At 38.5% G+C, this 25799-nt stretch overlaps 3 protein-coding genes across 3 annotated transcripts; all 3 read left to right on the forward strand.

Moving 5' to 3' along the window:
* Nucleotides 1-3516: 3516 nt before the first annotated feature.
* Nucleotides 3517-4470, forward strand: LOC102433165 (olfactory receptor 51L1-like). The gene has a single exon (XM_006094546.1). It carries the CDS (start codon nucleotides 3517-3519, stop codon nucleotides 4468-4470), a length of 954 nt encoding a protein of 317 aa, XP_006094608.1.
* A 10597-nt stretch (nucleotides 4471-15067) lies between these two features.
* On the forward strand, nucleotides 15068-16003 carry LOC102433475 (olfactory receptor 51I2-like). The gene has a single exon (XM_006094547.3). It carries the CDS (start codon nucleotides 15068-15070, stop codon nucleotides 16001-16003), a length of 936 nt encoding a protein of 311 aa, XP_006094609.1.
* A 7184-nt stretch (nucleotides 16004-23187) lies between these two features.
* Nucleotides 23188-24141, forward strand: LOC102438736 (olfactory receptor 51J1-like). Its single transcript, XM_006094628.2, is given in 3 exon segments — nucleotides 23188-23488; nucleotides 23491-23747; nucleotides 23749-24141. Coding segments are annotated over 3 exon segments (951 nt in total).
* Nucleotides 24142-25799: the final 1658 nt, after the last annotated feature.

Raw genomic sequence — 25799 nt, forward strand, 5'->3', positions numbered from 1 at the left:
CCATCTAAGGAGTTTCCTCTGAGGGCCTAAGACCCAAGGGAGAAGGACAGGACAGACAGCTTGATAATGGCCTGAAGTGCAGCAGATCCTGAGTCAATCAGAAGAGGCTGGGAGAGGAGTGAAAAGTGCTGCAGAGGTCAGGGAAGAAGCTCCCAACAGCAAGGGATCAGTAAGTCATTGAAGACCCTTTGGATTGTGGATAGAGGCAGCCAATCCAATCTCGTTTCTTATACTATTTATCTAGCAGGTGTATAAGTAGGGTTATAGGGTAAAGCAGTTTCCAGGATGGTGACTGGTTAGAGCTACTGTTCTATTATATCTCACCATGATGTTTTTGGTTAGAAAGAGAGACCAGAGGTTGTTATTGGTCTGGGTTTTGGAGTGAAGTGATACAAGATTGTGTCAGGTAAAACATAATCTCAACAACTCCAACCTGACTGATGCAGCTTCCAACACTTCAGAGCACATCTTTCCACAGTTCCATATTAAACCCAATCGTTTCCCTGGAAAGGAAGCAGGGAACGTGTGGAATAGTCCATCACAGACTAAAGTTAAGGTGTAGAGGGATTCAGTCACTTTACCAAAGTCATGTGGCTGGCTTGTCCAAAAACCACTTAAGAGACAGAGCTCCAAACCCTGAATTTCTTACTCTTTGTTGTTGCTAGGTCATTTGCTAACTTTCCCTTAGAGCCCATTGCAGACACAAAGGGAAGAGTTGTAGCTGTCAGATGGTAGGTCATGATTGTGGAGACCTTTCAATAAGAAGGTAGTCTTGGAAACCACAAATAATAATAATCTACATCTATTGATTATATGGTTCTAATTGCACTACATTTAGAGCTATATATAAATGGCTCTATAACAAAGTAGATATAATTATCTAAATTTTTCAAGTGAAGAAATTGAGATTAAGCAAATAATTTGCACAATCATAGAGCTCATAAATATTGGAGTTCTGATTTGAATGCAGATCTGATTCTAGAGCTACTTCCTTACCCACCTCACTCTACTGCCTAATGAATCTTTGTCTAGTGGGCCACAGGACTATATAGATCTTCACTGTCTAGTGGCTTTGAGATGATAAGACTGAACAAAGGGCTATGGGAGTTTCCCTGGCCTCCTTCTCTAGGTTACCAACCTCAGGCACCTCATTCTCCCTCTGTTCCTTATGCGTCCCCATGTCAATCCCTTGGTGTCTGACAGCACCTTTAATTCATTATCCTTTCTGCCATCCAGCCTGCCCTTCTAGGTGTCCACAAGATACTTTCTCTTCTTTTTAAACCCCTTCTCTGTCTCTTTCATTTGACCTCCCACTCTGCCCTTCTCTCTTTTCTCCTTCTCCCTCTGCCTCACCCCATTCTCTCTGAGTCCCTAAGCTTCCTACCAATTTATGCATTGGCTTTCCCTCCACTTTCCTTCAGTCTCTTTCCTGTATCCAGTTTTCTCTGTATGCCTTTCTGCCAGCCGTCTCTTCTGTCAGTCTCTCAGCAACCCTCTCTCTGACCATAGCCTCCCCATTCTCTAGGCCATTAATCCTGCCCCTTTCTGCCTCCCCTCTCCCTTTTCTGCTCCTGAATTTCTTCCTCTCAGTTTTACAATCTCCTTTCTCTTTGACACTCAGCTTGCCTTATTATTTCCTTCAACATCTTTCTCACCAGTTCTCACTATATCCCAATTCTTCCATTTTCTCATGGCCTTTCAGCCTCTTAGTCTCTCCTCAAGCTTTGCCCCTCAGCATATTCTTATTAAAGTCACCATTTCACTATCTCGCATCCTTCTCCTACCTGGTCCTCATTATACCTTCCCCAATTTCTTAGCCTCATCCTTCAATCTGTTCCTCTGCCTTACTTTCTCTTGGTCAGTATATGCTGTGATCTATTTCTCAGTATCCCTTTTTCTTATTGTGTCTCAATTACTTCTTCATTCCTTTGTTCTCTCAGTAGATCTCCAACCTTTCAAAGGCACATGACACCTTGTGCTGATATTTAAAGTACTTTCATATTAAAGAGGAGATAGAGTTTATTTCTGTATAATAGGAGGGGGTAAAAAGTAGGGACAATTATAAGAAAATCAGGGTTTTTGGGGGGAGCTATAATAAATATATTTATCCCTTATTATATCACAAATTTTCTACACATGTTTTGTACACATGGTGTCTAAGTTAAAACACATCCATTCTTTAATTTAAAAATATTACCATTATTTTATTGATGAGGAAACAAAGCAAATATTTTATTAGACACTGAAAACCAAATTAGCAAGATCTCTTCTAAGCATCTCTCCAGGTACCCCTGTTTTTAGTATTTAATAAATAAATTTGTCATTGTTGCTTCTGTTTCATGGTACACTTACTAATATGTGCTTTTCTCAATACCTGTTTAGGAAACATTGCTCTAAATGTTTACCTGGTTTATTAGGGTTGTTTAAATTGTGTTAAGTCTCCAACTTGATTTCTGTGGAGAAATATCTTTGAAAATATAGAGACAAAATAAAAGAAAGAAAAGAAACAAAGAAGCAGGCATATCAGTACACTCTGAAGTTAGACTTGAAGGAAATATCAGGAATCAGAGTGAAAGTAGCAGCTTTAAATATATAAACCATTCCCCCAAAAACAAACTAACAAACAAGCCTCATAGACACAGACAATAGTATGATAAACAGAGGGAAAAAGAGTGGGGGAAGGTAGAACAGGGTGAAGGGGAATAAGTAATGATGGAAGGATACTTGACTTTGGGTGGTGAATGCTAAACAATGCAACATACAGATGATGTATGATAGAATTATACATTTGAAACCTATATAATTTTATTAACTAATGTCACCCCAGTGAATTCAATAAACATTTTAAATAAAGATGTAGAGTATGTAGGATAAATTAGTGTGACTTTGTGTGAAAGAATGAGATTTCCAGGGGACCTAAGGAGATGGGTGAGATAGAAGAAGCTTGACAGTGATCACAGGTTCCTGAGGGATTGAGTTGGAAGAGAAGCATGAACATGTGTAGAGGATCGCATAGCTTCAATAAGGAGATAAAGTGGATTGGATGAGGCAACTCTGAACACGTAACCTCAGTTTGCTTAGAAAAATTAAAGATAGGTTTTCTTACAAGAAATGCTTGAAGAGATACAAAAAAGGCAGGGGGTAACAGAATTTTTGAGAATATGCACATTCTGTTCAAGTTGAATTACAAAGACTTTTTCTAAGGGAAAAACACACACACCCCTCTTTCACTAGCTGATCAAGAATAAGAGTAGAGAAAACCTTTGTTGAGGATTAATGTCATTGAGGTAAGAAAAATATGAGATGGGAATGAGTTAAAGGGGGGAAATTGGGAAAGAACAAGCTGCTTGTTAAGGCAGTTGTTCATTGAGAGGTCACTGAGTTCTAGAGTGTGCAGAGAGAGGAGACCAGCCAGCAGGGGACTAGTATCTAATGAGAGAGGGTGGTTCATGCTTACTGGCCTGGTAATTTTCAATCATACTGACACCTTTGTCAGAGTGAATAGGCCTCTAGAGAATGAAGATGTCCACCGTATCAAGTGCCAACTTGAGCTTCTCCACATTCCTGCTGACAGGCTTCCCAGGCCTGGAATGGGCTCACCATTGGATCTCACTGCCCATTTTTGTAGGATACCTCATGGCCCTCTTGGGTAACTCCACCATCTTGCATCTGGTTCGAACTGACCGTTCTCTCCACCAGCCCATGTACTACTTTCTGGCCATCCTGGCTGTGACAGACTTGGGTCTGTGCATGTCCACGCTGCCCTCAGTGCTGGGTGTGCTGTGGTTTGATGCCCGGAAGGTGGGCCTGGTGCCCTGTGTCCTGCAGCAGCACTTCCTACACTCCTTCTCCTTCATGGAGTCAGCTGTGCTCTTTGTTATGGCTCTGGACCGCCTGGTGGCCATCCGATTCCCACTGCGTTATGCATCTGTGCTTACTGGTCCCCGTGTGGCATTGGCTGGGGTTGTGCTGGCTATGCGGAGTGCCACCATCACTGCTGCACCTTCATTGCACCTATTGAACTTTAACTACTGTCGCCGTGGGGCACTGTCCCATGCTTACTGTCTTCATCAGGACATGATCCGCCTGGCCTGCTCTGACACACATTTCAACAGACTCTATGGATTGTGCATGATCATGCTGGCCATGGGCTCTGATGTCCTTTTCATCTTGCTCTCATACACTATCATCCTCTACACCGTGTTAGCCATCGCCTCCACAAGGGAGAGGTTTAAGGCCCTCAACACCTGTGTCTCCCACATCTTGGCTGTGCTCTGCTTCTATGTGCCTATGCTAGGCCTGTCCATTGTGCACAGATTTGGGCATCACACCTCACCCTTGGTGCACATCCTCATGGGCACTGTCTCTGTGCTTTTCCCACCCTTAATGAACCCAGTTATCTATAGCATCAAGACCCAGCAAATCCGCAGGGCCATTCTCAAGGCAGTTTCACTGGGAAAGATACAATGAGACATTGGGATGTACCATGTTGTTCAAAATAAGGAATGTCTTCAAGGTTCTTTTTAGAGCCCTCCAACAAAAAAAAAGCAATTTCTGTTTACCTACTTTTAGTTTGATCAATCAATTGTGCATTATAGATTAACTATAATGTAAAAATCAAATAAAGTTGATGCTTACTACTACTTATGTATACTGTATACTTATAAATATATAGTCACTACTTCCTTGTATTGAAAAATGATTATTTTTTTACATAAACATTTGTATGTTCATCATGATTTTTGTATTTTCTCCTCTACTAATATGTTAGAACTCTAATTCTATAATAATTTAATTATGGATAAATTACTGTAAAAATGTGAAAAATTGAATTCTCAATTTACATTCTTTGGATTAACTAATGAGTTTACCACATTTCTTACAATATAATATTTTTATTATATCAATCCATCAAAGATTACTTCATTGTAGATCTAAGAATAACTTGGCAATGTTGTTTTTCTACCCCCCCCCCTTGTCCTGAGAACCTGCAATATTTTTTCAAACTTTTCTTAAATTTTCCAATTGTACAAATATATTTGACTTCTGTTATCCACATTTATTCTTCCCTATCTTCACTAATCTTAATGTGTATTTAAAAATAATAATTACAGCCTTGGCTGGGTAACTCAGTTGGCTGGAGCATCATCCTATACACCAAAAGGTTGAAGATTTGATTACTGGTCAGGGCATATACCTAGGCTGTGGGCAGCATACGGGAGGTATCCGATCATTTTTTCTCTCACATCAATGTCTCTCTCTCTCTCTCTCTCTCTCTCTCTCTCTCTCTCTCTCATCAATAAAAACATATCCTCAAGTGAGGATTTAAAAAATAATAATAATTACAAACATAAAACATCCATCTAAAAATCTTAGATTTAAAATGAAGAAAAATGTATAGGATGAGAGAAGGTGAGTAATATGATCACAAAAAAATTAATGAGATAAATATAAGAGTGTTTACATGCTGATAAACAAAAAGTAAATGTAGAAGACTAGAAAAATAGAGAAAAGAGTAGGAGAATTTGGTGAATCAAGATCCACAAAAGAAGCCATGTTGCAAATCTCTATAAAACAGATGGTAGGTAAGTCTTTGGATAGGACAAGTAATATCATCTCTCCCAGAAAAAAAAAAGTGGCAGGGTAGCACTGCCATATAAATGTATTGGTAGCAGAACAAGAAGCTGAAAAGTTCTCATTTGATGGCTTTAGTTTTTTCAGTGATAAGCTATGAAATACTTTGATTGCCATTTGTTAGGCAGTAGTGAATTAGACTTTGGAATGCCAATACTTTCCTAGTGAATTTTTACCAGTCTCATCTATGCCCCCAAATACTAGAATATTATTCCTGGAAATAAAAAATAATAATAATTCTTATCTCTAATACTTTGCCTAAATATTTCTTCTAGGTAAACCCTTCCCTTTCTTTGTATAATTATTCCCTGTTTATGTGTTTCAGTCAGAGTTCAGTGTGGAAGACAACACTGAGTATTTCATACAAAAGAGATTCAAGAGAATCAATATTTACAAAATTTTAGGAAGGTGTCAAAAGGGAGAAATGGGGGACTGTTGGAAGAATACAAAGAAAAGAAGGGTATTGTGCAGATATGGAAAAGCTGCTTTCACCCTGCGGTAACCCATAAACTTGAACCTGATGTTAAACTACTAGAGATACCATTGATACCAAGAACACTGAGCTGCAGGAGTGCTTTGGATTCATGATTTCACTGCAATCACAGGTGATTTACAGTCATCAAACTTCCTGACAGCCCAAATGCACATCAGTAGATGAGCAGATAAGAAAGCTATGGCAAATTTACACAATGGAACACTGCTAGGCCATAAAAAAGGAGGAAATTTTGCCCTTTGTGACAGCATAGATGGACCTAGAGAACATTATGCTAAGTGAAATAAATCAGTCAGAGAAAAACAAGTACCATAGTATTTGACTCATATGTGGAATCTAATGAACAAAATTAACTAACAAGCAAAATAGAAACAGACTCATCGAGAGCAAAGCTGACAGCTATCAGGAGGTGAGGGTGGGGAGAGACAGGGACAGGCTGGGTGAAAAAGGTGAAGGTATTAAGCAAAGTATTAATAACTCATAGACACAGACAACAGTGTGGTGATTAAAAGGGGGGTGGGGAAAGGTAGAAGAAGGTAAAAGGGGGATAAATGGTGATGGAAGCAGATTTGACTTGGAGTGATGAACACACAATACAATATACAGATGGTTTATTATAGAATTGTACACCTGAAACCTAGATAATTTTTTTAATCAATGCCACTCCAATAAATTCAATAGAATTTTTAAAAAAATTCCTGACAGAGCACAAAATAAGAAACTTCTCCGTTCCCTCAACTTTCTGATCTCTGCCAATGCTTCCCACGGATAAAACTTACTAGGAAGAGGATTATGAGAAATGCAGTTTGTAGCTTATCTTTGCTCACCAGTTCTAAGCAGACCATTGAAGGGCAGGATGGGCCTCAATGCCTACAAATAGAAAGAATATCATATTTTAGGCCTGGTTGATGAGTACACAATAAAGTATGCAGATAATGTTTTAGTAAGTTGTACACTTGAAATGTGTATGGTTTTATTAACCAATGTTACTCCAATAAATTTAATTTAAAAATTTTAGCTAGCCCTGGCCTGGTAGCTCAGTTGGTTAGAATGTTGTCCAGATATGCCAAGGTTGTGGGTTTGATCTCTGGGCATATATAAAGAGCAACCAATGAATACATAAATAAGCAGAACAACAAATTGATTTTTTTCTCTCTCTCTAATCAATAAATTAAAAATCACTTAAAAAATTTAACGCTAAAATGGCTTATTGATTCCAAGATGATTTTAGATCTGCCTACTGTAGTTCCTTGTGTGTGCTATTATTCTCCTATTAAAGTCTTTAGCAAAATGGATCACAATTGCTTGATTTGTGCTTTTTGTGCTCACTGGACCATTAGCTTCATGAGGGCAGGAATCACTATCTTGCTTTCCATTGTGATTTTTTTGTGCTCAGCACAGGATCTAGTCTATAAAGTGGAATTAAAACTGCATTTCACATGTTGACCAGCAGATCCATAGAAAATAAGCCAAACTTTGGGGCCACATATGAAGGTGATCTTCATTACACTGCCACCTGTCAGAATTTTACACCTCCCATGGATATTAGTTGAACTATGAAAAGTTGCCCTTGGAAATGGTGATTCAATATGGCTTGCTCTTGAAGGGCAAAGTTCTCTAATGGTTAAGTTTTGAGCTTAGAAATGTAACTTTGTGAGTCATCAGCATATAGCTGGTATTTAAATTCATGAAAATGGAAATAGCATGTAGGGAAAGTAAGTAAAAAAAAGATGAGATGCTCCTGAACAGAGTGCTAAAAGACCGTAGAATTTACAGTTCAGTTAGAAGAGGGAAATTTAGCCAAGAAGATTAGAGTAGAGGTGGATGAAATAAAAAGAATGGAATAAGAATATTAGGTCTTCAAACCCATGTGAGGACAGTATTTACAAAGGAAGAGAGGGTTTCTGGTTTTTATTTCACATGTAAAGAGCTTGAAAGTTGTCACTTCACTCTAACAAGTAAGTAACTGGACAGACTGAAGAAAATGAACAACTCTTCCAATAACCATAAAAGAGGACCTAATGCTGCCCCCAAGATTAGAGAGCTAGACCAGTGAATGCAGGGCGTCACAGCTTACGAAAATAGAGACTCTTGAGACCAGAATAACATAACCCAATATTGTTAATTGCTTCAATTTTTATTTCAACATGTAATTAATTGCAATGGCAATACATTAATAGTTTAATTATAATTTTTATTACCATTGTCAGAATAAGATAGCATGGTTTTAAATTGGCTAATCCTAAGACCCAGGTTCTTTATCCACAAAATCAGGATATCCACAAAGCACAAAACACCTTAATAGCATTGGCAAATATTTTTAAGAACTGTCACTTAAATAAGCATTGTTAAGAAAATGGAAATAACAGCTAAGCCCCTGAAATATGATGATTGGAAAGCAGCCAGAGAACTAAAATAAGTTCAAAGAACTTGCTATTATGAAATGTTTGCTTCAGCTCTTAACCTAGTCTTTCATCCATGACATTATTATCCTCTTTTGATTTCCATTTATAAAACATGTGTTCTAATTCTTGTTTACATAAAGTAGGAAGATGTACTCAGGACAGGACTCTAAGCTGCAGCTAAAGCATAAATGTTGCACACATATAAGCTGTTATTAAACAGAGACCACTTAATCACTGTTTAATTTCAGGGAAAATAGAATGGGATCTTTCTCAGGGGAACAGGAAACCTTACCTCTAAACATGTGTTGGAAAACCTGAGTGCTGAGAGCACGTATTTAATTTTGCCAAAGGACTTCCTCATTTGATGTAGTTGCTAAGTTATCACCTTTACATAAATGACACACAGAAATAAAGGCAATGAGAACTATGATTCTTCCCTAACTTAAATGAATCTAGGTAGCTGAAATACAGGGACATTTCCATGGCAACCAGACTAGGTTAGGGATCCTACTCATGAGCCTTTAGAATGCGACATGATCAAGGACATTGCCATGAGCGTCCTACAGAGTTAGACTTTTAATTTCTTAGTGATAATTCAGAACACAGGAGCAATTGAGAAGCTAAAAATGAGAGACTTGCCGTGGCAACTCTTGGCTGCAAAAACCTGGCTGGTCTGGATATGGAGATTCTACCTCAAGGGAGCCTGGGCAAGATCACCATCTATGGAGAACGCAGTTGGGACTAGACTGATGCAGTCAGTGACACATCCAAAAAAAAAAATCAAAGGTGGTTTCCAGGGACAAATGCAAGAGTTAAAGACCAAGGGTTAATATTAAAGGAAACTGAAAATGATTTATTTGGCAGTGGGATTCTGTTTGTGATGAAGAAGTACATCTGGATAATATTTTGAGTGGCTACTATTTTAAAAATTTTGTCTAATTAAGTTCTCTCATTAAGTTATTTGCCCTTTGAAGCAAGTACAATTATTCTGATTTTTTAAGGAGAGAAAACAAGTTTAGAGGCCATTTACACATTCATGATGAACAAGTAAAATTAAAGAGAAGAAAAGTCAGTGAAATCAGATGCCTTGACTTTAAGTTCTGTGGGTAATTCAGGAAAAGTCAATGCAGGGTGCAACATGACCCACACTCTGAGCTGTGGTGACACAGCGAATGAGGTCCCTGCTTTCTCAGAGCCCAAACATCAGGAAAAACTTAGTCAGGAGAAACATAAATCTAGATTATAACCACAATAAGGAATATTGAGATTTGGAATGTGTCAAATCTCAAATATTGATATTGAGGTGATATGACAGAAATATGCCCTTGAGTCACTAACCTAAGAAAAGGACATTGAGATTTGAGTAAAAGGTCCAGATTCAAAGGGTCGCACTTTCTCAGTTACAGCACAAAGCAATTTCTGTCTGAGTCCATAGGACACAGAAATGTCCCGGACCAATAAGTTTAGGAGATAACACTGTCATCAGAGTATTTTAGAAGGATCTTCAAACATATAATATTATACAAATACATATATGTATAGATAAAAATAGTATGAGCATGAACATATACAGATATGGATTGCACCTTTTACTCAGATCCAGGAATTCTTTCCTTAGGTTAGCAACTCAAGGACATTACCCTGTCATATCACCATCTACATGAATATACATTTAATGGTAAATGTATTTGTGGGAAGATATGCATGCTCATACATTCATGCAAACTTGCGAACAAAATTCTACATAAAGAAGCCTGGTTCTGCATTTACCTGCACACACATGTATGCGTATGCATGTGTTATGTGTACAACTGCATATATTTACATACTTGTTTATGCACATAAAAGATACACAGACATATACATACTAATGTACATGTGTCATCTTGTTCTACGTTTTTTTCAGAATTTGACTTATGGTTTCACAAAGAGCATCTCCTGGGATCTGTTCTTGTCCCATTTATTCCTGCAGGCCCAGAGGCAGCATGTTTTTCTGGGGCTGGTTTGCTTGTGTTTCTCAGGAGACTAATCATCAAAATTGGAGGGAGGAAGGGGCTAGTTCTGGAGTCATGATAAATAACAAGACAAGTCAACTCCTACCTTCAGGTGACAAGCTGGAGACCAGGACCAAATACTGGCAGGTGGGTTTTCATAGAGGTGAAGTGGAGCTTGCCCAGAGTTCAGTCTATGGGACCAGGAGGTTGGGAAATTGTTCAGGTGAGTGAACCAGGGGCTTTTGTTCTGAGATGCAGCTCATTTCCAGCACACTTTTGATTTTCTCCTTCTCTTGTCATTAAAGACTCCTCCCTGAGGACATAGACTTCTGTCCAGAAAGGCTTACTGTGGCAGAGGAACACTTGGTCTGTTTTACTCATTCCCTCTATTCATTCAGGAAACCTGGGGCAGGGAAACCATCAGTTTGTCCCCAAATCCAGTTCTTATTAAACTGGATATTTAATTTAGTTTTAAAATTTATCTTCATTTCATAGGCCTATTTACCTTTCTCTCCTTTGCCTTCTATACCGGTAAGTCTTGTCCCCTTCATCCCATGATGGGGGCTATATTATCTCTAGGACCTCATCACTTTTAAACCCAACTCCTCGATGACCTATGCTCTTCACTTGTCCCTCATTTCTCTCTCTGGCTAGCCCAGCATGGCTTCTGTTCAGGCTTCCTTTCTCTCCTAACTTTGAGTTGCCACTGGACTTTGCATGCCATTTGGGGTGTCAATTTCTCACTCTCCCAAGTTGTCAAATGGGAATGATCAGGTCATTTTGAGTATTTTAAGGATATATAAGATGACATGTACAATGATACATGCACATGGCACCCTTTCAGAGTGCCTGATACATAGTACTAAATCAATGCATTTTCTTTTCTCATCAGAATTTAACTTCTTACATTGCCCACTTATCTCTCACATCTTATCCATTAGAAGCAATCCCAGTTTCCTACAATAACAGCTCCTTATGTAAATGAATAAAAAGGATTTACATTATTTTTCTGTCCTCAAGGAAGCTCTTGTTTGATTAAAGAAGACAGGTGCAGGTAAATTCCTCCTCAAATGCCCAGCCTATAATAATAACACTATATATTAGAGCCCACCTTCTTTCTGTCACTCCTGACCCCTTCCTCCGTTCCTATTTATTAATCCCTCGTGTTATACTTAAAATATAGGATCCAGCTCTTCTTTGGAGGAGCTTGCAGAGAGCTGAGAAAAGTAACAAACAGCTAGAATAAGGGGAAGTACTGTGAGAGGCTATTATAGAAAGTAACTATGAGTGAGCAAAGACATCACAGAGTTTACATCTGAACCAGATGTTATAAAACAATGGTGGACATTGTATTTGTTTCAGAATGTAATTTCAAATGCCAACGTGTTTATGAAAGCAAAGGAAAAAAATACCGAAGCAAACAATGATAAAAACATAGCACAGGAATGACCAGGAGGAAAAAGGCAAGTTAGGGTGTGTCAGAAATTATAAAGGACTCAAGTTAAGGTACTAAACCTTCTTGGAGTTTAATAGACATTAAGAAGTGTGCCATTTAAAGAGGTTACGGGTATGGATTATAAAGAAGATTTTTTTCATCTTATCAGTAGTACAGGGAACAAAATTACTGCCCCTTATTAATTCAAACCAAAGGATGATGTTCACATGCTACTAATTTCCTCTCCACCAGACCATTTTGCAGTGCCAAGAGATGTATGTATTTTAGAATCAATTTTCTTCACTTTTTTCATGGTGTTTGCAAAATTAACACACTAATCAATAGATCATGAAGATGACAAATGCAAAGTTTAGGCTTGATCCTAGACCACTTTTCTCTCCCACAGCTTGCCTCATGGACAGACATGTTCTCTCTCAAACTTCACCAGCTTTCATTTACATGCCAGGTGATACTCAGTACTGAGAGTTTTACACAATGACTAATTTCCTGTGAAAATGATGTTTTTAATGATCAGAAGAACTTGTGGAAAACAGCAGACTTTTAAATATGTGTGATTCAGTGTCCCTCATGAATCAGAAATAGGGTCAAATGACTTCTTAGAAACATTCCAGATACTTGTAATGGCTCAATATTTTTTTAAAAAAATGCAAACTTGGTATCTTCAAATTATAAATTTTTAAGCAATTAAAAATGGCTTAATTGCAAAAAGGTGAATATTATCTATAAGGATGGGAGAGAAAAGTCTGAATGAAAAATAATTAGATAAAAACGAAATGCCTGACTTATATTGATGATTCATTTGTTATCACTTTTATTATTTCACCAATATTATAATATATTGAAAATATATTGTTTGCTACCTGCTCCATACACACATTAACTTGTTTAAACCTCAAAATAAGGCTATGGAGCTACATGTTAAGAGTCATCTCTGCTTTACAGATGGAAAAATGAAGAACAAGACTGAAAGTAACTGAGCCATGATTCCAACTGTGGCAATCTGACCCCAGAGTCTGCAGTCCTATCATTCATGCACAGTGATCTGAAATTCCAAAATTCATAATATGAAATCCTGGATCAATAAATAAGGTACATACTTATATATGAATAGTGCACATTAAGTAACCCAAGGATACTGCTAAAGATCTATTAAAATCTTAAGCACGAAAAACAGGTAGTAAATGGCTTAGACTATTGATATGCTGAATTGAAACATAGAAGGGTTGATTGAAAGTAAAAAATACCCCAAATATAAATTAGAAAGGAGATAAGGCTCAGAATATCAGCATCGCATATGGTTCCTTATCAAGGAGCCCTTCTGCTATCACTAATGTTCATCCCTCAGCGAGAAGTGGGTCTTCACTGAAGACCTAATATCTCCCACAAAGACCAATAATACTTTCTTATAGCTGGTGATTACTGCAGAGTTTATAAGACTATTTGTAAACATTATTATATTTATAATATATAATATAATTATATTATTAATATCATGATATTATATTATATTTATTTTACAAATATAAAAATCAAGCTCAAAGAATACCCAATAGAAATTAGCAATCAAGTGTTTAAAATCATGTTTTCAGATTCAGCTATAATCCCACCTTCCAGTACCTCCAGCTTCCTCATCTCTAATACATTTTCTCCTAGATTATGTGTTTTGTTTCAAATGTTGAATAAGATCTGCTCTCTTTATCTAATAAGTGGGAGATTTTTTTTCCTCTCTCACATTTTTTCTAATGCAGAGAATTTGATTGACCTTCCATCATGATGTATAAAGGTTCCTTCATAGATGCATCTTCTTGGTGTGCAGATGTCTCTTCTTCTCGATATATTTTTCTTAGATTATATAAAAAGATTAGGGTTGCCTTTCCAGGCAGGGTTTCAGAAGGCATCATCAATACTGAGGTGGGGCATCCTAGATAAAAATTTTTGTCATTATTTCTGCAGTTTCAGAAATATGGTCTGAAGAACCATACTCTAGGACTCTTGCCTTTGTACTCATGCCCTCAGTAAGCTTGGATTAACCACACTGAAACATGTGGATTGACAAGACAGACATTTTCTCTCTTTTTTTTTTAAAGATATTTTTATTGATTTTTTTCCAGAGAGGAAGGGAGAGGGATAGAGAGTTACAAACATCGATGAGAGAGAAACATCGATCAGCTGCCTCCTGCACATACCCCACTGGGGATGTGCCTGCAACCAAGGTACATGCCCTTGACCAGAATCGAACCTGGGACCCCTCAGTCCACAGGCCGTCGCTCTATCCACTGAGCCAAACTGGTTAGGGCAAGACAGACATTTTCAAATGGGCAGAATACTTCTTTCCATTAATAAAAATTCCAGTGGGCAAGATACTTATTTTCATTAACTTTTATGACACTGGCATTTTTTCTACACTACGCTTCCGCACTCCACCATATGTAAAAACCAAACTGATCATCCAGAAAGTTGTAGAATGAACATAGATAATTAAGTCCATTTTAAGATGGTTTGTCCAGGTAAAACTTTATAATTCTGTGTCTCCAATGGAGAGCAACCTTTGATCTTACTTGGAGTGGCAGGGATGGTGTTTAGAATCTTTATCTCCTGAGAAATTCTATGCTAACTTTGAATTTTATTCTTAACCTTTGTGCCCATCAGTTACTTAAAACCCAACATGCTTTACCAGGGGACTTATGGAATGTCTGATAGATTACAGCTTTCTTTACGTCAGTGTCTTCTTTAAACTAAAAAATACCATCTCTTCATAGAGACATGAGAAACATTCAGTTTCTACCAAATAGACACAGTGAAATCAGTACAGGGATTAGTTTGAATTATAAAAGATGAACTATTCTGCCAGATTCCCTTATTCTGGAAATATACCTTTTTACAAGTCATGATTCCACATTTCTATTTAATATTAAAGACCAAATGAACAGGTCATGAATGGGAGGAAGGTTATAAGTTGTAGATAGTAGTAAACAGGGGAATTGGTGGGTCCTTCTCAGCCTCCAATAAGCTTTGTGTGTCTCATTCTAGGTTGCATCCCTGGCACCTGCCTAGATCAACATCCCCAAACTCCAGACATAGGAAAATGTTCAACAGAAGTCAATTTACCCCAGAATATTTTCTGCTGACTGGCCTTCCTGGTTTGGAGGCCCTGTACCCTTGGTTTATCTTCCCATTCTGCTCGACATATGCTGTGGCCCTTGTGGGCAATAGCCTGATTCTGACAGTGATCCAGAAAAACACCTCTCTGCACCAGCCGATGTACCTATTTCTTGCTATGCTGGCCTTTGCAGAGCTTGGTGTCTCTGTTTCTACACTGCCCACTGTGCTGGGCATCTTCCTTTTTGGTGCCAGTGAGATTTACTTTGAAGCCTGCCTTTTACAGATGTTCTCCATACATTCATTTTCCATCATGGAATCAGGAGTTCTGCTGCTCATGTCTGTGGACCGCTTCGTGGCCATCTACAACCCATTGCGGTACACTGCTATCCTGACTCCGCCCCGTATTGTTGGTACTGGCGTTGCACTTGGACTGAAGAGTGTGATGCTCATGTTCCCACTACCCTTCCTCCTGAAGCGTCTGCCCTTCTGTGGCCACAATGTCCTCTCCCACTCCTATTGTCTTCACTCAGATCTAATCCAGCTGCCCTGTGGGAACACTCGGCCCAATAGCATCCTGGGGCTCTGCATTGTTACTTCCACTTTTGGTCTCGACTCACTGCTCATCGTGATCTCTTATGTGCTGATCCTCCACACAGTGCTGGGCATTACCTCTGGGGAGGGACGGCGGAAGGCCCTGAACACATGTGTATCACATATCTGTGCAGTCCTTGTGTACTATGTGCCCATGATCAGCGTGGCTCTGGTGCACCGCTTCATGAAGCACGCTGCGCCTGCTGTCCGTCTATTCCTGGCCAATGTCTATCTTCTGGTACCTCCTGTGCTCAATCCCATCATCTATAGTGTTAAAACCAAGCAGATTCGCCAGGGACTAACCCAACTCTTTCTCCAAAGAAAATAATAAGGCGGTCAGTGGTGACGAGATGATTACCCTAAAACCAGTTATTTTCCTCACCAGAGGAGGTCTAGAGAAGGACAGAGTGCACATCACCTTGTCCAAGTTAGAAAGCTTGATAAGTGTGTAGAGAATGCACATTTTTATGCTCTATGTGTTGTAACCTAAATTCGAATTGTATAGTATTTTGTCAGCTATTTTGTTGTATGTGTCAACTCAAAATACACATGCTTTTTAATGCAGAAATTCTAATTTTTAGCACTTCCCTAGATTCATGCTCTGAATGTTTGTTCATGAATATAGAGACTTGAATAATAATTTTTATAACAGTGATGTTTGAAATAAAATTTTAAAAAGAAAGTGGCCATTGAAAGGTAAATAGTTAAATGAGTTAGGATTTGTTCATATTATGGAATATTGTGCAGTTAAAAAAAAAAAAGTCCCAGATGATAGGTGCTCAAGACTTAAGCAAGAAATAGCAAATTTTATATGTACACACACACACACACACACACACACACACACACACACAAAACTTTTTGTAAAATAATTTAATCACAAAAAAATTCAATTAGTTTATGTGTATCAAAACACATGGTAAATTGATAACAATAATAGCTCTTTTGGAGGAGTCTGTGCTAGTGAACAAAGGAAGCAAAATAATTCTCACTTTATTCATATTGTTTAAGAATAATACACTCACTGAGATAAAGACAATTTTCCCAAATTACTCACTGTGCCAGATAACTTTCTCTTCAGCATACTAAGATCAGTAGATATATATGTATTTCTTCTAGGAGTTCTTTAGATACTCTTGACCCACATCTGAGCGTGTGCTCTAAGGGGGAGAAGAATGAGCTACTCTAACCTTCTTTTATAATTCTGCTGATGCAGAAATAATTGACAGTGATGACATCTATATAACTTCATCATTTTATCGATCTAAGTTGAAATGGCAGATTTCTCTGTCCTCCAAGAACGAACCTAAATTTGTGGGCTTTTAAAGACATACTTTACATTATAAGAAACACTCATGCAAAATGTTAATGACTTGCCAAAATAGGTTTAAAGTGTTTTAAGAAATTGGAGGTGGGGGGATTTATACTAACACAAATTTCTGAAATACAATAAAAAATTCATAAGTTTTTCATGTGCAGGAATAATCTACTAAACAAAAAATGTGACATGGCTAGAAATTAATTTTTTGGGGGGGTTGCTTTTTTAGTTTCAGGTGTTTTTTTCCTTTGAACTATCTCACATTAAGTCCACGGGCCCAATCTTATGAAAGACCCAGTTTCCCTTTCTAAGAGAGTGGGATATCTCACTGTAGTCCCACTGCTGACATTTTCATTGTGTCAAAAAGTAAAACAACTAAGACTTAAAAAACACACAATAAAAATGAAACAACATTTTCCCCTAAAGAACCTTCTATCTTAAAACATGATAGGTATTATTTTTACTAAACTAGGGGGAAAAAGCATGACTACATGATTATTTTAAAATGCATAAAATTTATGTAAAATTAAATTTTATATTCATAGTGCACATGCATTTATGATAGAATAAAATGTGTGTTGTGCGTGCTTACATATGTGGGGTATTGAGATTTTGTAGTTTTCCATTTATTATGGAAGCACTTCTTGTGAAATGCCATATATATACTATGTTTGATACTCCAAAATTGCCAGTGTTTCTTAAAATATGAATTATCTAATCCCTATTTTTTGTTGCAGAAAAAGTAAAGCCTCCATTTAAAAAAAATAGTTGATAAACACAATTACAATAAGCACAGTTATAATAAATACAATAGCAATAAATTACAAATACATTATAATAAACAAAAACTCTAATTTTCATATCTTTGTCAAGAGAGATGTGATTATTAAATGTAGAATGAGTGCTAAACATGCTGAAAACTTATAAAGGAAAATTTGACCAACAATACCCCAGAACACAATCCTAGATTATAATGGAAAGTGACAATCTCCTGTTTGTGTCTATTTTTGCTTAATGTTTAAAATGGGTACTGACATCTGGGGGGAAATATGTCAACATTCCAAATTCAGCTCACTGTCCATATGTTTCATTCATTTGATGGTCTTACATCACAGCTTCTGTTCCAAGGAAGTTTAATTCAATTCTGCTTTGTCCTCTCTCACTTTGTGACCATATCCTGGATCTAGTTATGAGTCAGAGTATTTCTCTTCCATTATTAATGTCCATAGACAAGTTTATGTTCACAGATATTTATCTCCTAAATCCCTCATTGTCTTGTTCACCTAGTATTGTTTGACTTTATTATGATCATGTCTCACTAAATCCCTCCATTTTTCCAAGTCTCTCAGCTACTCTTGACTTTACATATATCTGAATCTATTCTATCCACATAACCTTTTAAAGCATCTCCTCACAAATTACACAGAGCCCTCTTTCTCTTGTTAAACCAGCAGCACAAAAAATATATTTTCAGAAAAACTTTAAAAGTCCTATAAATGTGTCATGGTGGATTTTTTTTTTCTCTTGTCAATCAGAAAATTGGCCAAAAAAAAAGGACAAAGCAAAACACAACAACAACACAATACAACCATCTACAAATAATCAAAACTCATTAGTTCAGCAATTTTAAATTCTCTTTAACATTGGGTTCTGCAAGTGTTCACTTTCTGCTCTCTCTAGTCACCTTATACTAGGAAGCCTATTTATCATGCTTTTATGAACAATCTGCCCCCAACCCAATCTGGAACTTTTACTCACAATTGTTTTACCCTTGGATTCTGTCACCTCCTGATATTAAACACCCTTAATGTACTCTAGATACCAACAATGTTGTGCTCTGCTTATTACTTGTTAAATGCATGTTTATAAAAGGCATAAAATTCAAAGTTGAGACTATAGTAGATCAATCCTATATAATAAAAGCCTAATATGCTAAGTGTCCAGTCATCCATTCAACCAATCAAAGCATAATATATTAATGATATGCTAAGGCTGCTCAACTGCTCGTTATGACATGCAATGACCACCAGAGGGCAGACAGTCAACCAGCCGACCAGTCTCTATGATATGCACTGACCACCAGGGGGTAGATGCTCTGACCAGTAGGTTAGCTTGCTGCTGGGGTCCGGCCAATCAGCAAGCTGGACATGCCCTAGAGCCCTCCTGTGGTCCCTCCCCAGCTGGCCAAAGTCCCACGTCCCTCCTCAGTCCCGTTCGTGCATTGGTGGGGTCCTTTGGCCTGGCCTCTGCCCTCTTGCAATCTGGGACCCCTCAGGGGATGTCAGAGAGGCAGTTTCGGCCTGATCCCACAGGCCAGGCCAAGAGACCCCGCTGGTGTATGAATTTGTGCACTGGGCCTCTAGTATATAATAATATAATTGATCTACTATAATAATAATTATAGTATTAGCCAACACTTATGGTGAACTTTATATGAGCTAAACACTTTTTAAAGCAATTTACATATATCAATTCTTTTATTCTCCTAGTAGATGAAGATTGTTACTATAAATCATTTCACAGAGGTAATGACTCTATACCCTTGCTGTTTTCCTTAGGCCCCCTGGACATTGAGAAGAGGTGATATAGTTAACTGGATAATTGCTCCTCAGGAGACAGAAGGACCTTTCCATTCCTTCACTCCCCACAGCTAATCAGTTTGCAAAGAAGGGAGAAGCACTCCAGCCCCAGGACCAGAGAGATGTTAATGCCATTGTGGCAGAGACTTGCTGAAGTGAACTTCCCCCTTCCCACTTGATGCTCAGAGGTCAGCTCTGCTTATGGTGAGTGTCTGAGGCTATAATTTCCCAGCCTTGCCAGCAGCTTCCAGGAGTCCCAACTCTACTCCATAATTAGCTCTCTAGGCTTTTCTATAATCAGTAGCCAGCTCCCTAGCTTCCTGAATCTGTATGATAGAGCAAGAGGAAGCTTTTCTCAAACTTGATTGCAGGTAAAGAACAAAAGGAACAAATCAGAAAATACTATGGATTCTAGAAATAGACTGCCATCATAATATCTTAGGTGAGTTAAGCAATGCATCTATCTTCTCTATATGATCATCCGTAAGTTGTGTCCTTTTTTCCCTCAGAAAGATGGTCTGAGTGTCAGTGAGGCAAAGATAAGGAAAGATCATTATTAGCAGAAACTTGGGGATAGTTGGTCTTTGATTCCTTCTGAGAATGCTTGAGAGAGAAAGACAGAAAGAGTGGGGGTTACTAATATTAAATGGTTACCAAAAGCTCACATGAAATAGAGCCACTCTCTGAGGAAGGTATTAACAGCTGTATCCTTAAAAATAAAGAAAGGGAGTTTCACAAAGCTTAAGTGGGCAAAGTTGTACTGCACAGAACACCCAATTCCATCCATGTCCAGGGATGCAGTGTCCGTTGCACCTTATTCTCTTCTTTCTGCTGATTTGTTGTGTGTCCCATTACTGTTGGCTGCAGACTAGTGATTCATTTTAACTTCTCCCAACCTGAAATGCTCTCTTCGTACAAGTACTAAACTCACGGGAGATGACTGCCTTCTAAGATCTTTTTAAAGGAGACCTGGCCCCTGTTTGGCTGTGAAGACTCTGGAGGTAGAGAAGGGGAAGAATGCAATAAAACAAGAAGAATAGGAAAATGGAAAATGCAACAAAAGAGCATGGAGAGGCAGAGAAGACAGTTGAAAACAGGGTAGGGAAGACCCCACGTTCATGCATCTCTCAAGATGTGTCCCTTTTACCATCAGGTCACTTGACTGGTATAAGAAGTCGAGTGCATGGGACCAAGGGGGCAGTGAGGCCACATGCAGAAATAACAGCTACTCAACCCAAGGCAAACCTATGTTTAGTCTATTTAAAGAGTTAAGAGAGATATGTTGGACTTTTAGAAGTGAGGTGTCCCTCAAGTCCCTCAGCCATGAGAAGTTCTAACATGCATGATTATTTCTGAAGCTCAAAATTTGGCCCTGAATTTTCCAGCCCTACATTTGAGCACAGCCCACAGCACAATTTTCCCTAAGTTTATATTTGCTGAGGTAAGTTGCAGCAGACCATGAGAGTTGCAAGCAATAAACTTTTTAAAAAAACTTTTTTCTCTCATATTTTCATGAAAGCAAAAGTAATGCAAAAAGTTTTAAAATTCTAGTACATCAGCCATTTTTATTTGCTCCATGTCATGTTTTAGTCCTTGTCATAGTGCAATCTTACATACCCACCGACATGGTAATTTTTTCTGCACCATATTACACCCTACCTCTCCATTTTTGCCTACAAAATTTCTACTGATTACTCAGATGTTGGCTAAAATAGCACTTTCTGAGAAAAGCTTTTCCTGACTTTTAAAAATAAGCTAGGTTTTCCCCTCCAGGTCCATCTTATTATATTCTAAACTTGTCTTTTGTGACACTTAAAATAATTATAACAAGCTTACAAAGACTTCAGGGTATGTGATTACTGTATTTGGATATTTGTGGGAAAATATGTGTTGTTTGGCCTGTGGTTAAAAGTTGCAAAGAGCCCGGCTCAGTGATTGAGCATTGACCTATGAAAGAGGAGGTCACGGTTCAATTCCAGGTCAGGGGACATGCCAGGGTTTCAGGCTCAATCCCAAGTAGGGTCACGCAGGAGGCAGCCAATCAATGATTCTCTATCATCATCGATGTTTCTATACCTCTCTCCCTCTCCCTTCCTCTCTGAAATAAATTATATATATATTTAAGTTGCAGAGAAGTTTTCTGAGTAGGGCCAGAATTCTGTGTTGCCAGGATCCTGTATGGTACATGGCATAAAGGAGTGCTGATTGTTACAGATGTGCAGAGCAAAGAACTGAATAACTGGCTTGTGATAGTGACATCCCTATAAGTGCAGCAGCAGCTGGGCTGAATGAAGAATTCACATCAGAGAAAATGCACACAGGATTTTAGCAAGTGTGGAAAATGTGCATGTGCATGTGAGCAGATGTGTGTGGTGTGTGTGTGTGTGGGGGGAAGTGAAGGGGGTCAGTGGGTCATTGAATGAGTTGAAAAATGCCTTCTTGTGCTCACCCAGACAGTACTCAGTTTAAAACACACCCAATTTGGGGAGTTGTGTGTTTTTTCTCCCCTCTGTTGCCTTCTACTGCCAAGCAGAACATTACTTGACAGTCCATTCCCAGTGTTACTGCAGTGTGCTCAGAGGTGTGTCTAAGCCAGAAAGAAGTCCCAATGGATGAGGTAGATTATCATTGAGAACTGTGAGTCAAGAAACTGGATATTATCATGACATAAATTTTTCATTAACGTTAAGTCTGCATACAAATCTACCAAACTTGATACCTGCCTTCTCCATTCTTTTCTAGTTTAATTTTTTAGTTGCTTGCTCCAGGCTCTAGCCACTGCCACTTCTCAGTCTTGATATATATATTCATTTATCAAGTACATTTAGCTGTTTTATATGCACTGTGCTCTTTGCCTTATATCTATGTATTTACCAGTAATATCTCTGTTCACCTATTTCTGATATTAGTATATACTTATGCTGAGATTGACTATACCTGACTGTCTCCCCAGCAGTTTTCTAGGGTCAGGCATGCTCACACCAAGACAAGGCAGCCACTTCTTTCTTAGCAGATCCAAGGAGAACTACAATTTAGAGGAATAATTTTCTATCAGTGTGGGAAGAGCTCAGGAGATTTATCTCAGTGCTGCGGCAGATGCAATGGCGTGAGCACGCTCCGCCTATACAAGCTTCCTCAGCACACCAGGAAGTGGCATCGCCCGCCTGAAAAGACCCCCAGGAACCCCTACATAGTACCCTGATCTTTCCTACTATTGGTTGCCCTATGGCTGTTGTAAACTTCTGATTGGTCTGGAATGTTATATATGTTGCTGCACTCACACAATAAACTTGGATCTGCGTCACTGAACCGTCCCCGGAGTCAGGCATGCTTTGTTAGGACTCCATTCGGCCTCACCCCCGCGGGACCTCCTGCATCATATCAGCTTTGAACTTCTCTGTGATGGAGACTGCAATCCCCTTACTGGTGGGAAGTTCCTGATGGTGGTCACTTGTCAGTTATCAAGTATGAGATATTTGTCCACCTGTATCTGTGAGCTTTGTTTTCTTCTTCCCTTTCCCCAGTATCCAGGGTTCTTTCTCCATAATAATGTTATCTCACTACTTTGTTTCTAATTTTCACGGTAGCATTGATTTCATGGAATGAGATTTCAACATGAAGAGCTCCAATAACTCTCTGGAATTCTTACCTACAACATTCATTCTGGTTGGCATCCCAGGGCTGGAAGAAGAGCACATCTGGATGTCCATTCCCTTCAGCCTGATGTACATTATCATCTTCCTTGGGAATGGCACCATTATTCATGTCATCAGAACAGACGCTGCCCTACACCAGCCCATGTACCTCTTTCTTGCCATGTTGGCACTGGCAGAAGTTGGTGTCTCTGCATCCACTCTACCTACAGTGCTAGGCATATTCCTTTTTGGAACCACTGAGATTAGTTTTGATGCATGTCTCCTCCAAATGTTCTCCATCCATTCTTTCTCCATTATGGAGTCAGCTGTGTTGCTGGCCATGTCTGTCGACCGATTTGTGGCCATCTACAGCCCACTGCGCTATACAGCCATCCTAACCCTGCCCCGCATCTTTGGCACAGGAGCTGTCATTGGGCTGAAAAGCATTATGCTCATGGCCCCATTGCCCATGCTCTTACGGCGCCTGCCCTTCTGTGGTCACAATGCCCTCTCCCATTCCTATTGCCTTCACCCAAACCTCATCCATCTACCTTGTGGGGACATTTCTATCAATAATATCTATGGGCTTTTCATTGTTACCTCCACTTTTGGGCTGGATTCGCTACTCATTGTGGTCTCCTATGGGCTTATACTCCACACTGTACTGAATATTGCCACTAAGGAGGGGCGTAAGAAGGCACTGAACACATGTGGTTCACATGTCTGTGCTGTGCTTGCTTATTATGTGCCTATGATTGGCTTGTCAATGGTGCACCGTTTTGGTCACCATGTGTCCCCTTTGCTGCATGCTATGATGGCCAATGCTTACCTATTCTTCCCACCCGTTGTCAACCCCATTGTGTACAGCATTAAGACCAAGGAAATCCGCCGTGGCATTGTCCGAATGCTATCAGAGAAGAGATCCAGAGTTTAAAGGACAAAGTAGGGAGAAACATTTTTCTATAACCATAAGTGATCCTAGATTGCACATTATACAAATGGTGTTACCTTAAAATAGGGTGTCTAATAGGAGGTTCTCCATAATCTGGCTGAACTGGAGTGGGGGTGAACATGAATTTGGATTATGTGTAAAAGAACAGTATAAAGAATTTGTTATTTTAAAAACATTTTTTGTGACAAGAGGTTTTCTAGTACCTTGCATAGCAGCAGAAATGCAAGAAAGGTTGTTTATGAAAACATAGCACTCCCCATAAAGAAAGGTAGTCAGGAGCTGGAAGGTGTCTGAAAAATCTCTTGATCCTTGTTTTCTGGCAAAAGAGGAATTGAAATGAATTATATTCTCTTGAATTGTTGGTATGAGCTCAATAGCAATAGGGCACACTAGTTAGCTCAAAGGAGGCTTCCAATACTGGCTCTGATGTGACATTCAGTCAACCCCAACAAGGTTCCAAATTGAAAGTCCCAAAGATTACACATCTTGTTCACTATGCAAAATTCTGAAGGTATCCCACCAGATTGCAAAATATTTAAAAGAGGCAAGTATTCCTTTATGGACATTAACATTTTCTATCTGATTAGATATTCTTTTATAAATGTTAGAAATAATGTAAAAAAATGACATTTATATTTCCAGGGAAAGGAACTAAGACTTTTGAGATGCAAATATATACTAGGTGCTTTAATATTTCAGTCAATCTCCACAACAACCCTATGAGGTAGGATTAATGCAATTATGTTTATTTTTCAGATGAAAAGCTGATGTTTAGATATAGTAATCAACTTGATCAAACCTATACATCTAAGAGCTGGCAGTGGAATCTAGCTGTGTCAAACTCCAGAGTCTAAGCTAAGCTATTAATCTCTAAACTATACTGTCAACTGAGCAAGAACTATAGTTCCATGGATCCTTTTTACTAGTGAATCAAGTAACATTAATTGAGTATGCTCAGTGGGTCAGGTACAAATCTAGGCCCTAGAGATAAAATGGCAATAAAAAAGACAAAGTCCCTTTCTTTCCACATGAAGTTTAGAATATATATTATTTTCTAGTTCCATTCTTTTTAATCTTTATCACTCTATTTTCCTGAGGTCCAGGCTCAGAGACAACCTCAGAATCTGACAAAATCCTAGAAAATCACACAATGAATTGTCTATAAGTCTCTGGGTATCTATGAAATTCAATAATGAGTTTAATCCAATATGACTTTATGGAACAATATCAAGTTTGATTCCATCTTTTCCTGCCATTACATTTATTATCCTAACTTAAAATTTAGATGTTTTGAAACTACCTTGATCCTTTATTTCCTCAACAGGACAACATGATAAGCCATTCTATTCAGAGAGTTATGAAGTTAAATTATGAATCAGAACATGAGAAAATGCATGAAATATTATAGGCATTTCCATATACAGGTGTATATGACTTTATTTCAGACCAATCCTCCTACCAAGAACAATTAGAAAAGTTAGGGAAGTATGTTGTAAATGACTTCAGAGAGCATTCAGTGCAACAAGGATATAAGATTCCAAAGATAAGGAAAACAGAAAAGTGAGCCTGATATTTAGTACTACTTTCCCACTTCAGGAACTTGTTGATTTAAAAGTAATAGCTGGGCCCTAGCTTGTTTG

Source organism: Myotis lucifugus, unplaced genomic scaffold (assembly GCF_000147115.1).
Source record: "Myotis lucifugus unplaced genomic scaffold, Myoluc2.0 scaffold_138, whole genome shotgun sequence".
Taxonomy (NCBI): Eukaryota; Metazoa; Chordata; class Mammalia; order Chiroptera; family Vespertilionidae; genus Myotis; species Myotis lucifugus.